General features: G+C 44.2%; 1 protein-coding gene across 1 annotated transcript in view; it reads right to left on the minus strand.

The window, feature by feature from the left end:
- VPS37A (VPS37A subunit of ESCRT-I) overlaps positions 1-13842 on the minus strand; it is a 58934-nt gene that overhangs the window by 28686 nt on the left and 16406 nt on the right. Inside the window, exons 2-4 of the mRNA XM_040334657.1 lie at positions 7617-7691; positions 2471-2585; positions 901-1001 (exon numbers count right to left, since the gene is read on the minus strand). Coding sequence (XP_040190591.1) covers positions 901-1001; positions 2471-2585; positions 7617-7691 — 291 coding nt within the window. The remainder of the gene's footprint in view (positions 1-900; positions 1002-2470; positions 2586-7616; positions 7692-13842) is intronic.

A 13842-nucleotide genomic window follows, 5' to 3' on the forward strand; every position in this document is an offset into this window, starting at 1 on the left:
GATGACGTCAGTCCTACAGCCACACCCCCCTACAGTTGTAAACACACACTAGGTGCACCCTAACTCCTACAGCGCCACCTGTGGTTAACTCCCAAACTGCAACTGTCATTTTCACAATAAAGAATGCAATTTAAATGCATTTTTTGCTGTGAAAATGACAATGGTCCCAAAAATGTGTCAAAATTGTCCGAAGTGTCCGCCATAATGTCGCAGTCACGAAAAAAATTGCTGATCGCCGCCATTAGTAGTAAAAAAATTTTTTTTTATAAAAATGCAATAAAACTATCCCCTATTTTGTAAACGCTATAAATTTTGCGCAAACCAATCGATAAATGCTTATTGCGATTTTTTTTTACTAAAAATAGGTCGAAGAATACGTATCGGCCTAAACTGAGGGAAAAAAATGTTTTTATATATGTTTTTGGGGGATATTTATTATAGCAAAAAGTAAAAAATATTGCATTTTTTTCAAAATTGTCGCTCTATTTTTGTTTATAGCGCAAAAACTAAAAACCGCAGATGTGATCAAATACCACCAAAAGAAAGCTCTATTTGTGGGGAAAAAAGGACGCCAATTTTGTTTGGGAGCCACGTCGCACGACCGCGCAATTGTCTGTTAAAGCGACGCAGTCCCGAACTGTAAAAACACCTTGGGTCTTTAGGCTGCATATTGGTCCGGGGCTTAAGTGGTTAAAGATTTCCCTTACACTAAAAGCAGATGGATGGAATTTGGTAGCCATTTAGGCTCTACTCAAAATGAATGTATTACTTTGGAAAGAACTATTTTTTACCAAACACATAACTGCAGTAGAAACTACATTCCACTGCTAGAACAAAGTGGCAATCGATTCCACAAGCGCAGTGTTTCTATTATCAATACAACATACCACCATTACTTACTAAGGAAAAGTGCCTGAAGCTGGGGCCAGTGTTGGAGGATTCTTCCAAAATTCTTCTAACAAATTCTGCACTATTTTCCCAAGATCAGAGTGCATAGTAAACTGAGGAAAGAAAACAATAAGTAAATTATTTGCATATATAACAAAAATTTGGACTGTCCCACTTGAAGTTAATAGGGCTCAGAGACCTTTCACAGACACTCATCGCCACTTCTGCTCCCCCCTTCCTCCTTTCATATCTGTACTATAGCTTCCATGAATGAAAATCGCAGTTTTCTTCTTTTTTTTTTTCTTAAGAAAAGTTATACCCAAATTTAGACTTTATTGCTAATCACTGAAGTATTATAGTATTGATTAAAGGGAATATATAACAACTTTTGTACATTTTCAATTTTTTCAGTCCGGCAAATATCAAATAAGCAAAATAATATTTTGGTCTCCTTTTCACTCTTCATGAGACCGCTGAGTAGTAGGTTATAAACAGCCTGTTACTAAAGCCGGTCATACATACATAGCAGGGAGGGCCACGCATGGGGCACTTTACTGGTGGGTGTAAAAGCATTTTGGGTGGCATTGCAGCCACCCAATGCATCCACCTGACAAGAAAGCCCTGCTGCTTACCCAAGTGTTAGAAAAATCTACCTGCCCAACACCTGGGACTGCATGTCCCGTGTGTCGGGCGATGTAAATTATGCATTTCATGACAAAAGCCCAGGCGCCAGGAAGCAATTGCTAGTTGCCATGGCGACCTGGGATTTGTCGAGCCCTGAGCTAAACAGTTAATAGGTAAACTTCAAATATAATACTGTATTACAAATGCAATTTTGTCAACAGTTTTCCAACCTAGGCTTAGCCTAGGTTCACATTAATGCAGTGCGGGAAACCCACAATCTGTGCGTCTTTCCCTCACTGAATACAAATCACACTGCCCTTGCGATCTGCAGTAGGAGTCAGTGCAATGCTAACGACACCCCAAATACAGGTCGCAAATGCAGTGTGTGTTTGCCTGCACCAGATAGTATGGTGCAAAAGTACCATGCAATCCGGTTTCAGTGCAGTCTCAAAATTGACGCATGGACAACTTTGGTGCAATTTGAGCCTATTCAAAATTGATGGGCTCAAATTGAACCGCACTGAATTGCATGTGAATGGAACATACCTGTGGTGTGGTCACTCAGTGTGCCTTGTTTTTTACATGATTGTTCTAAAGCCAGCATTCAGAGACCAAACTCCCATCCCAATTTAAGCAACAGCTCATTGGGGCTGTATTGGTGGCATCACAATAACATGGCGTCAACTCTTGGGATTATTCAATGTAGGCAGCCCCCATAGGAGGGGCAAACACATGTTATGGAGCTACAGTGCCCTTCAAGTCTCCATAGCTATTCTTCATCCTAGGCTGCAACTTGTGAAAACAGGAAACAGCAACTATGGAGTCTCAAAGTGCATTGAGCATATTTTTAAAACACACTGTTTTACACACACAATTTCTTTTGCAACTTGAATAAACAATTCAACACCAACGTGTAAAAAAAAATAAAATAAAAAAAAAAAAAAAAAAAAACACGCACATTGTTTACTAAAGGACATGTGACATTTGTGCCTTGTGTGTCCACTAGATGATGTCTAATTGGAGGAAAGATCGTGATGACTGGTTTCTCTTGAGGAAATTGTGGAGGAAGCAAGCTGCAAAAGAAAAAAATAATGTATTAGAAGGTTTGGTATAATGCAACAATAACATATCAAAAACACATATGCAAATAAGAAAAAAAATAAATAGAAAAAAACTTTGATGACAGCATTTCCTGCAGCTTCGAATGCAGCTTTTGGGACAAATCTTTAAATCTTTGATCATTCAATCAATACATCATTTGCATAATGGGAGTCAGTGAGAGCCCCACTATTAGGGATAACTGATAATTTAGTGGATTCGATACAAGAATGAGCAGTCTCTCTACTGATGGTCCCAGAGGGGAGGGTTTTTGATTATCTGGCAATAAAACTTATGGTACATTGGGCTATACTACCATTTGTTTTCTTATTGCCCAATCTGGACTGGAGACAGTGCCCCCGGAGATGTAAATGTGATCCAACAGTGTGTCGATCCATTTCGATCCATTGCCCCATCAAAAACTACCCCATCAAAACAGCCCCATCAAAACTGCACCATCCGATTTGCCCCATCAAAAACTGGTTGCTATGGACTGGTTGCTATGGAGGGTTGCTATGGACTGGTTGCTGTGGACTGGTCGCGCCGGTCGGTAATTGAGGCCGCGGCTTTGCGGCCTTCTGCAGCCCTAAGCTTCCCCAGGCGCCAGGTCACAATTTCTTGTCGCAATTGCGACCTGGCACCCGGATTTTGTCGAGGCCTGCCATACGGGATATACAGACTAGGACATAATACCCTCGGTTAAAAAAAAAAAAAAAAAAATGGGACAGAAGCGCAATTACCGGGACAAATTGTGGAAGAGTTTGGCGATTACTACGCCTCACTGTATAATTTGAGCTTGGAGGAGCCAGACCAAGCAGAGATGGAGGAATATTTAATATCTGACGACTGTAGTAAGTGAGGAGTTGGAATCGCCAATAACTTTAGAAGAAGTCCAGAATGCAATAAAATTGGCACAAGCCAGAAAAGCACCAGGACCAGATGGATTTACAGCACAATATTATAAGTCACTTATACATAAACTGGGACCTTTTTTGGTTAAAATGTTTAATGAAATGGGGGACACAGCCTCCTTTCATGCGGAAACAGTAAAAGCTACGATATCGGTAATACCAAAAGAGGGCAAGGCTCCCAAGCAGTGTAGCAGCTACAGGCCAATATCTTTATTAAATGCCGATCTGAAAATATTTAGCAAAATAATAGCCCTTAGATTACAACAGCAACTCCCCTTTTTGGTACACCAAGACCAAGTGGGATGAGACATTGTCCCGATGCTCGGCTGCAGAGATCGGGAAATGTTTCCCTGGACACACACACACACACACACAATCTGCTGGTCTTCAACAAGACTTGGACACTGGATTGGAGATCTCTTCCCAACGCACTTTGAAATCTCCAAACTACAAAGCCCAACCCAGGAATACCAAAACCTGGAGAAAAGCTGTAAAAGCAACTTTCTCCACTCATAAGCGATACTCTGGAGTCCCACACTCCACATATGTGCAGACCCTGTGTATATTCTACAACAATTTTCACAGGGCTTCGCACTGTCACACTATGCAGAATCACGAAAGTATTCGGCCCCCTTGAACTTTGCAACCTAATACAGGACCATTCTGGAAGAAAACCTGATGGAGTCTGCAAAAGACCCGAGACTGGGATGGAGATTTGTCTTCCAACAAGACAATGATCCAAAACATAAAGCAAAATCTACAATGGAATGGTTCACAAATAAACATATCCAGGTGTTAGAATGGCCAAGTCAAAGTCCAGACCTGAATCCAATCGAGAATCTGTGGAAAGAACTGAAAACTGCTGTTCACAAACGCTCTCCATCCAACCTCACTGAGCTCGAGCGGTTTTGCAAGGAGGAATGGGCAAAAATTTCAGTCTCTCGATGTGCAAAACTGATAGAGACATACCCCAAGCGATTTACAGCTGTAATCGCAGCAAAAGGTGGCGCTACAAAGTATTAACTTAAAGCGGGGGTTCACCCTATGAAAAAAAAAATTTTTTTTTTTATTCTAGCATAAAATTCGGCATCGTAGCGCGAGCTACAGTATGCCGGTCTTACATTTTTTATCCCCGTACTCACTGTGCAATTGGATATTGAAGATTCCGGGGGAATGGGCGTTCCTATGGAGAGAGAAGGTGATTGACGGCCGGCCCTGGCACGTCACGCTTCTCCGGAAATAGCCGAAATAGGCTTGGCTCTTCACGGCGCCTGTGCGCAGGCGCCGTGAAGAGCCGAGACCTACTCCGGCTGTCTTCGGGGAGCGTGATGTGCCAGAGCCGGCCGTCAATCATCCTCCCTCTCCATAGGCACGCCCATTCCCCGCGGCAGACGGAATCTTCAATGTACAATAGCACTGTGAGTACGGAGATAAAAAATGTAAGACCGGCATACTGTAGCTCGCGCTACGATGCCGAATGTAATGCTGCACTGTTGTTAAGGAGGGTGAACCACCGCTTTAAGGGGGCTGAATAATTTTGCACGCCAAATTTTTCAGTTTTTTTAAAAAGTTTGAAATATCCAATAAATTTTGTTCCACTTCATGATTGTGTCCCACTTGTTGATTCTTCAAAAAAAAAAAAAAAAAAAAAATTACAGTTTTATATCTTTATGTTTGAAGCCTGAAATGTGGCAAAAGGTCGCAAAGATCAAGGGGGCCGAATACTTTGGCCATCCTCCTGAACAGGTCATTTGCTTTGTGATGTATTCACTTTGAGGCCAAATGTCACTTCTAGGCTTTTTTTCTTAATCTAGCCCTTGTACAATGAATTGAACACCATCAGATGTATGACTCAAGAAAATAAAAATGCAGAACCGACAGATGTATACATCAAATAAGTGCATATCCCGACAGTTTTTTTTTTTTTATAAGTGTATTTTGTGCGTGTACTCGAGAGAGGAGCCGGACTGCAGGAGTTGGGAGTAGGCAGACCTCCCCCAGAGGCAATCTGCCAGCTTTCTCCATGCCCCGGGTGGCAATGGCGGGCGTGTGAGGGGGTCCTCCCACACAAGCCCGCCCTACCTGCTCCGCTTTGAAGCCTAACGGGGCAGAGGGACTCCCTACAAGGGAGTGAGAGGATCTAGCCAGCTCAACCAGCCCTGTTAGTCCTTCGCCTCTCTTTTTAGAGACCGCGTGGTCAAAGTGCGTGCATGTTAACTCAATTTCGAGTGCGTGTAAGTGTAAGTGTGGTGGTTTTTGTGGGAGGGGGGTGGGCGTACTAAGCGCAGGCTTACCTCGCATAGCACACCCACCGGGAGCCGGGCTGAGACCACCAAACTCAATTCACATGTAGCCGAGACCGGGATCCGAACCCCTAGCTGCAGAGGTGAATGGCTAGTCAGCGCAGTGCCAATCGCGTTGAGCCACCGCAGCTCCCTCATATCCCGACAGTTACCTATAGGCTACTCACAGTCTATAAAATTAGGATTTGCAAGTAGTAGCTGACATTATACGCTATTGGTTCATAAGTGTTGGCAGCGACAATCCCCTTCAGTAGCAACCTCCTGAAGTGTATATACAATTGGCAACTTTTATGGTATCTGAATATCCACAGACATGCTTACTACAATGCAATACTTGCGCTTGATGAGAGGTTGCTTGGGACTAAAGCACAAAAATAAGCTCGAGGATCGAAGGACCGGCTAAGTACAGCTTTTCCTTGCGCCCCTAGACAAAATGAGCGGTTAACCCATGCAGTGCTTTCCATGTAGTTCTTTGATCACTTCAGCCCCGGAAGGATTTGCCCCCTTCCTGACCAGGCTATTATTTGCTATACGGCACTGCGTCGCTTTAACTGACAATTGCGCGTTCGTGTGACGTTCTACCCAAACAATATTTTGTACTTTTTGCTATAATATTTTATCCCCCCCCAAAAAAAAAATACATTCTTCATCAGTTTAGGCCGATATACATTCTTCTACATTTTTTTTAACCAAAAATAAATCGCAATAAGCGTATATTGATGGGTTTGCGCAAAAGTTATAGCGTCTACAAAATAGGGGATAGATGTCTATTTTTTTTCCGTACTAGCAATAGTGGCGATCTGCAACATTCCAGCGGACAGATTGGACACTTAACACTTTTTTGGGGCCATTAACATTTATACAGCGATCAGAGCTAAAAATAGCCACCGATTACTGTATAAATGTCACTGGTGAGGAAGGGGTTAACACTAGGGGGTGTTTAAGGGGTTAACCGTGTTCCCTAGGTGTGTTCTAACTTTAGGGGGGATGGGACTGACTGGGGAAGGAGACCGATCTGTGTTCCTAATTAGTATGAACACAGAATCTATCTCCTCTCCCCTGGGAGAACCGGGATTTGTGCGTTTACACACACATCCTCGTTCTGTCACAAGCGATTGCGGGTGCCAAGCGGACATCACGGCCGCCGGGCATGCGCATCGGCTCCGGGGACACACGCCGTGCGCCCGCTATGTTGTTGTAGTAAATGAGCCACGCATAGCTGCAGCGATTTGCGCAGCCGTGCCAACCAGCTGTAGTATAACTGCGGCGGCTGGACGGCTAGGGGTTCAAAGTGGATGTAAACCCCATTCAAGAAATTTGAGCTGGGCACATATATCTGCAGCATTTTCTCATCGCTCTTCAAAGCCCAGTGGCTTTCTCCTGCTCCATTCTTCTGTTATCAGCATGATCATTTCTGACAAGTTATCCATCAACTGTGATTAAAGGAGCCTAAACTTTGTGTCAGGGTGGGTGCTATATATAGATTAGCAGAAAGCCGGTCTATTCACAGCCCAGCTCTGCAAGTCTCTGCCTATGAGGGGGGTTTTTCCTCCAATCATCTGTCTCACAATGTATGGCAAGAATCCACCCACTGGTGAATCAGGAAGAAACAATTCTAAAAACAGTATATAAGGCTGAAGACAGCAGATATACATGTAAAACGTATTTAGGGAGATTTGTTTCATCTCTGTGTATCATCTGAGGCTGTTCACTTTACTGGGTATATGTGAGGGTTTACATCGACTTTAAGCACAAACAATGATAAAACCGCACGAAAACAAAGAATACTTACATGTTCAGGTTGAGGGTCACATTTTTTACGGTAATTGGCAATCTATATTCCACATCTTTCTGAATTTCAGTGATACTGTTAAGAGAGAATTAAAGATCATTTGGTGAAGAAGCATTAGTAATTCAAGCACTATAAAATTGCTAAAAACCTACATATGGAGAATACAAATGCAGAAAAAAAAAAAAAGTGTCTACAAATTTGAAGGAGCAGGAAAAAAAAAAAAAGTTTGGCTAATAGGGCATTTCTACCATCCAGGATAGATTAGAAGGGGAACGTACACATAGTAAGTATCTGTCAAGGTTACTTCCCTGTAGACAGTGCAATCTTCAGCCAGTCTGTTACCTTGGAGAAGGGAGGAGCAGGGAAGCGCCTTGCCATCCTAGGCTGTGGGGCTGTGCGTTTCTATTAATGAACACAGCATAGAGAGATGCAATGCTAGTCTCTGCCTGCATGGATGGCTTCGTAAGATGCAGCAAGAGAATGGAACCACCCAGAAACAGGAAACTTGGGACTGCAGGAATGGCAGCAGCTTAAAGCGGAGTTCCACCCAAAATTGGAACTTCCGCTTATCCCACTCCTCACCCCCTTACATGCCACATTTGGCATGTAATTTTTTTTGGGGGGGGAGTGGGGGCTTCAGGAGGAGTGGGACTTCCTGTCCCACTTCCTCCTTCCGCCGAGAGGCTGGTTAGGCGATTAAGCTTAATCGCCTACAGCAGTCCCTCCCTGTAGGCGATCGCCTAGGACACGTCACAGGTCCTAGGCGATCTCCTGTCCAATCAGACGGCGCAGCGCCGGGCCGCGCGCGCAGTGCCGCATGCACAGTGGGTGCCCGAACGTGAAGCCGAAAGCTGTCACGGCCGGGTGCCCACAGTTGAAATGAAGACGCCGGCCGGGGAGGGGGGGGGGAGAGGAGCGGAGCCCCGCGCGTCGCTGGAACAGGCAAGTGTATGTTTATTAAAAGCCAGCAGCTACACTTTTTGTAGCTGCTGACTTTTAATAAACATAAAAATTGGCTGGAACTCCCCTTTAAACAGGAACATAGAAAAGCAATTAAAGTGGAGTTCCACCCATAAATATAACATTACATCAGTAGTTTTAAAAAAATGTCATTAGTCCTTTACAAATTTTTTTTTATTTTATTTTTTTAGATGCCTTCAAAGTGTTGTTGCTAGGCAGAATAGTTAATCTTCCCACTTCCTGCACCTAGGTGCTTAATGCTTCCTAACCTACACCGCACAGACTCCTGGGAATGTAGTGGGTGTAACTTTCCAGGAGTCTGTGCACTCCCCAGTCTCAAAGAATCATGTGACTTGGACAGCACAGGTGCTGAAACCTGATCTGACACTGCTTGTGCAGCACTGAGCATGTTCGAGATCTGCAAGGCTGAAATCCAGGAAGTCATACAGTCTGGCTTCATGATGCCCACACTTAAGATGGCCCCAGTCAATTTCTATTTTATAAAGTGTCTAAATGCTGTAACAACCTAACAAAACGGACCTTAGTTTACAGACCAACTTTACTACAATACATTAAGCTTGTGTATTACAGGGGTATTTATATTTAAAAAGTGAAATTGTGGCTGGAACTCCGCTTTAAAACAGCTGCTGAAAGTGTTTAACCACTTGCCTTCCAGGCCCATTCTGACATTTCTCTCCTACATGTAAAAATCATATTTTTTTGCTAGAAAATTACACAGAACCCCCAAACATTGTGCATGTTTTTTTTTTAGCAGAGACCCTAGACAATAAGATGGCGGTTGCTGCAACTTTTCAAACGTGTTTTTTTTTTATTTTTATTAAACCGTTTCATGCATTCAAAAAAAAACAAAAAACAAAAACAATAAAGTTAGCACTATTTTTTTGTATAAATGTGAAAGATAATGTTACGCTGAATAGATAGATACCCAACATGTCACGTTTCAAAATAGCGCGCGCTCGTGGAATGGCGCTAAACTTCAGTACTTACAAATCCCCATAGGCGACGCTTTAAAGTTTTTTTTACAGGTTACATGTTTTGAGTTACAGAGGTTTAGTGTTAGAATTACTGCTCTCGCTCCAACGTTCGCGCCGATACCTCACATGCGACCTACGTATGCGTTCGTTTCTGTGAGCACGCGGGGACAGGGGCGCTTTAAAAATAGCCAAAAATGCCTGTAAACGAAACGTGGCTTACTGCGTTTAGCGCTTGAAATGCCTCTAAACTCAGCGTCTGAACTCATTTTTTTGCTTTCCAAAAAAAGCCTCCAAACTCAACTGCCTAGAAACGACTGATAGACCCTGTGTACATCTACTGATAAGATAGAGGAGTTCAAAAAGCCTAACTGCTCCTAAACGTCTGTTTACCAGCAGCAGTGTACATGAGGCCTTATGGTGAAGGGAATCACCGGCTCTAAAAGTTGATATCTGAATGATTCTGTAGCTGCAGCCACTATTCAGATATCAACGCTCAAAATCTGCGACGTCATAAGACATGATGCGGGTGGCAAGCGGTTAAAAAATAATTCCAGGTATAGAGGTTTTAGACACCACTACTCTAATAATCTGCACTGGTTTTCTGCATTGTGAACACAGGAGGTCAGCTGCTCGGCATTGGCTCCATTCAGAGAATGCTTTGCATCCTCTGAATGAATGCAAAGCGCTCTCCGATTGGATGAGGTGGAAAGAGTAACTTCACTGCCCCACCTCTCAGCTTTCTCCAATCAGAACATGTTTTGGATCCATTCAGAAAATGCAAAGCAATCTCTAAATGGAGCACATGCGTGTAACTCAGGGTTTGACAAATTTGCTTGGAATCTAGTAGCCAGCTAAAAAAGTTAGGAGCCAGAAAACGCGCCCCGTCCCGACGAGCTTGCGCGCAGAAGCGAACACATACGTGAGCAGCGCCTGCATATGTACACGGTGTTCAAACCACACATGTGAGGTTTCACCGCAATTGGTAGAGCGAGAGCAATAATTCTAGCCCTAGACTTCCTCTGTAACTCAAAACATGCAACCTGTAGATTTTTTTAAACGTCGCCTATGAAGATTTTAAAGGGTAAAAGTTTGTCGGAATTCCACGAGCGGACGCAATTTTGAAGCGTGACATGTTGGGTATGAATTTACTCGGCATAACATTATCTTTCATAATATATATATAAAAAAAAAACGGGGATAACTTTACTGTTGTCTTATTTTTTTAATTAAAAAAAAAGTGTAATTTTTCCCCAAAAAAGTGCGCTTGTAAGACCGCTGCGCAAATACGGCGTGACAAAGTATTGCAACAATCACCATTGTATTCTCTAGGGTGTTAGGATAAAAAAATATATATAATGTTTGGGGGTTTCCAATTAGAGGGAAGAAGATGGCAGTGAAAAATGACATTAGAATTGCTGTTTAACTTGTAATGCTTAACTTGTAATACCAACGGCCACCACCAGATGGCGCCAGCTCGCATCTGGTGGTAATAACTTGTAATACCAACGGCTCACACACCAGATGGCGCCAGCTCACAAAGCCAAGTCGCCAGGACACTATTTCTAGTCGCCATGGCGACTGGGATTTGTCGAGCCCTGGTGTAACTGACCACTTGTATTCACAATGCAGGAGAGCAGCCACTTGACACAGGACCTGGAAGGAAGTCAAGATCACTGGAGTAGCGGTGTAGAGTCTACTTCAGCAATATCCCGCTTCCAGGTGCGTGGTATATACATAGATACATTGGACCAAGCTGGATTAATGTTAACCATGTATAACATACTGGTGCCTGGAATTATTCTTCAAGAAAAGATATGGATGTACAAATCTAAAACAAAGATTTGATAGTCTCAGGCTGTCTGATCAGGTCCGCCTGTAAGTTTCCATAGCTCATGTCTGCTGAGACCCGCCGCCAAAAACAGTGGATTGGATGACAGTCGGATGGAAACAGACAGGTGGTCCGCTTCCATCTGACAGCCCTTTAGAGAAAAATGGGGTGGACACGGACCTGTCGTCATCTGCCTGCTTAGCGGGAAGATTCCCTGCTGCGCAAGTGGGTGCAGACTATGGAGAACACCCGTGTGAAACCAGCCTTGGGGGGGGGGAGACGTACTAAAACTGGTGCACGCAATCTGGTGCCGCTGTGCATAGTAACCAATCATCTTCCAGGTTTTAGGGCCAGTTCACACCAGACGCAGTTCCATTCAGTTCCGTGTACTTTTGTCTGCACAAAATGCATGCACAATGTTTTCCATGTATTCCAATGGCTCTAGTTCACACCATACAGTCAGTTTCCGGTCAGTTTCTGCACTGGAAACTGACTGCATGGTGTGAACTAGAGCCATTGGAATGCATGGAAAACACTGTGCATGCGATTTCAGTGCAAAAAGAATGCACACGAAACTGTACAGAACTGCGCCTGGTGTGAACTCGCCCTTAGGCTGCATTCACACCTGAGCGTCGGTCGTTTTGTCGCGCGTATTCATGCTTATTTGCGCGTTCGCATACAGCGACGTTTTTGTACTTCATTTTTCCTATTGGCTAAAATAAAAAACGTCGATCATCTTTTCATCACTTGTTGCTATGTTGGTAGATTTTTTTAATCTTCTGCCTGGGTGAAATGTTATATCGATTAAAAGCTACAAAACGCCCGTAGCAGTCGCGCTAGTCGCTTGAATTGAGCGTTTCCATTACTCTCTATGGGAAATGGAAACGCTCAAAAACGACCAAACCGCCCGATACGCGCGACAAAAAATGGTCCAGAACTTGTTTGCGCGTCAGGCATATTGGAGTGGAGATGTGAACCATCTCCATAGGGAAGAATGTATTTTTTCCCCTCTAGCGTTTTTGAGCGTCGCGCTTCAGGCGACGAAACGCTCAGGTGTGAATGCAGCCTTATTGTCAAAGCAAAGTTGATGCCCATATGTTACATATATCCAGTGAAGTGAAAATCCTCGGATGATACACAGAGATGAAACAAATCTCCCTACATAAGTTTTATTTGTATATCTGCTGTCTTAGAAAGTGAACATTGTGTTAGATTTTTTTCTTCCTGTTCCAGTAGTGGGAGGGGAGTCTTGGCATACACTGTGTGAGAGCTTATTAGAGGAAAGGCAAAACCCCCCCCCCCCACCACCACCACCACCACCACCACCACATAGGCAGAGGAATGAAGAAACATACAGAGCTGTGCTGTGCATAGACCAGCTCCTGTGCATAGACCAGCTCTCTGCTTATCTATCTCTATGCACCCACCCCAACACAAATTTCCAGCTGCTTTTATCTCCCGTGTCGGAGAACTTGTCAGAAGTTATCATGTTGATAACAGAGAAACGGAGCAGCAGAAAAACACGGGACTCAGGGCTTTGGAGAGAGAAAAGTAAACACTGCAGATATATGTACACAGGTCAAGTTTCATGAATGGGGTTTACATTCACTTTAACTGAACAAGCTGAATTTAGAAGCCGATTGGTTACTCTGCACAGCTGCACCAGTTTTAGTTAATCTCCCCTTGTAGCGAGGGCAGAATTACAGGGGCAATTTTGAGCATCTCAACTATGCAACTTATCATGGGCCCATTTATTGTGAAGAGTGAATATCCCTATGTGTGTACACCATAGGATTTACTCCATAGTGCACTTTTACAAGGCATTTATAAATCGCAGGCTGCAGCATAGAGGTAGAATTGTAGGAGAGGCTACTATCATGATTGACAGGTCCCGTGATCAGGCTCCTAGCCATTTCATTTATTCACTGGAATGAATGGGACTCATAATCAAGTAGTAAAATGTAATGCACGACTGTAAAGAATAGCACGGTTTGGGGGGCGTGGCCAAGACAGGCATGTGAGAGGACGCGTCTCTCACAGCTCCCAGCGGTGATCCGGTAACGATCCTCCCCCGGCCAAAATCTTGATCCGCAAACACCCTATGCTGGCAGCTGACGACACCGGGATCACAGCGGTACCACCACCGGCACTCTGTACCAGGGGGATGACCCGCAAAGGACAAGGAGAGACCGCAGGGCCGGAGATCCAAGATGGCGCCGCCGCGCTGGCTGTGAAGGGGACGCCTCGTGGAGCGGAGAAATCGGGGCCCAAGCACAGTAAGCAGGTCAAGGCCTCGGGCAAAGACCCCCCTAAGGACATGCTTTATTATGCCCAAAAACTGTCGGGGGCTGGGGGACAGGAACAACCGTCCCGCTCTGGGGACGCACACCAGGCCGGGCCTGCTATGCAGGAAGACACTGCCCAGCTGCATTGGGGAGAGGAG

This window comes from Rana temporaria, chromosome 1, assembly GCF_905171775.1.
Source record: "Rana temporaria chromosome 1, aRanTem1.1, whole genome shotgun sequence".
In the NCBI taxonomy this organism is placed as follows: domain Eukaryota; kingdom Metazoa; phylum Chordata; class Amphibia; order Anura; family Ranidae; genus Rana; species Rana temporaria.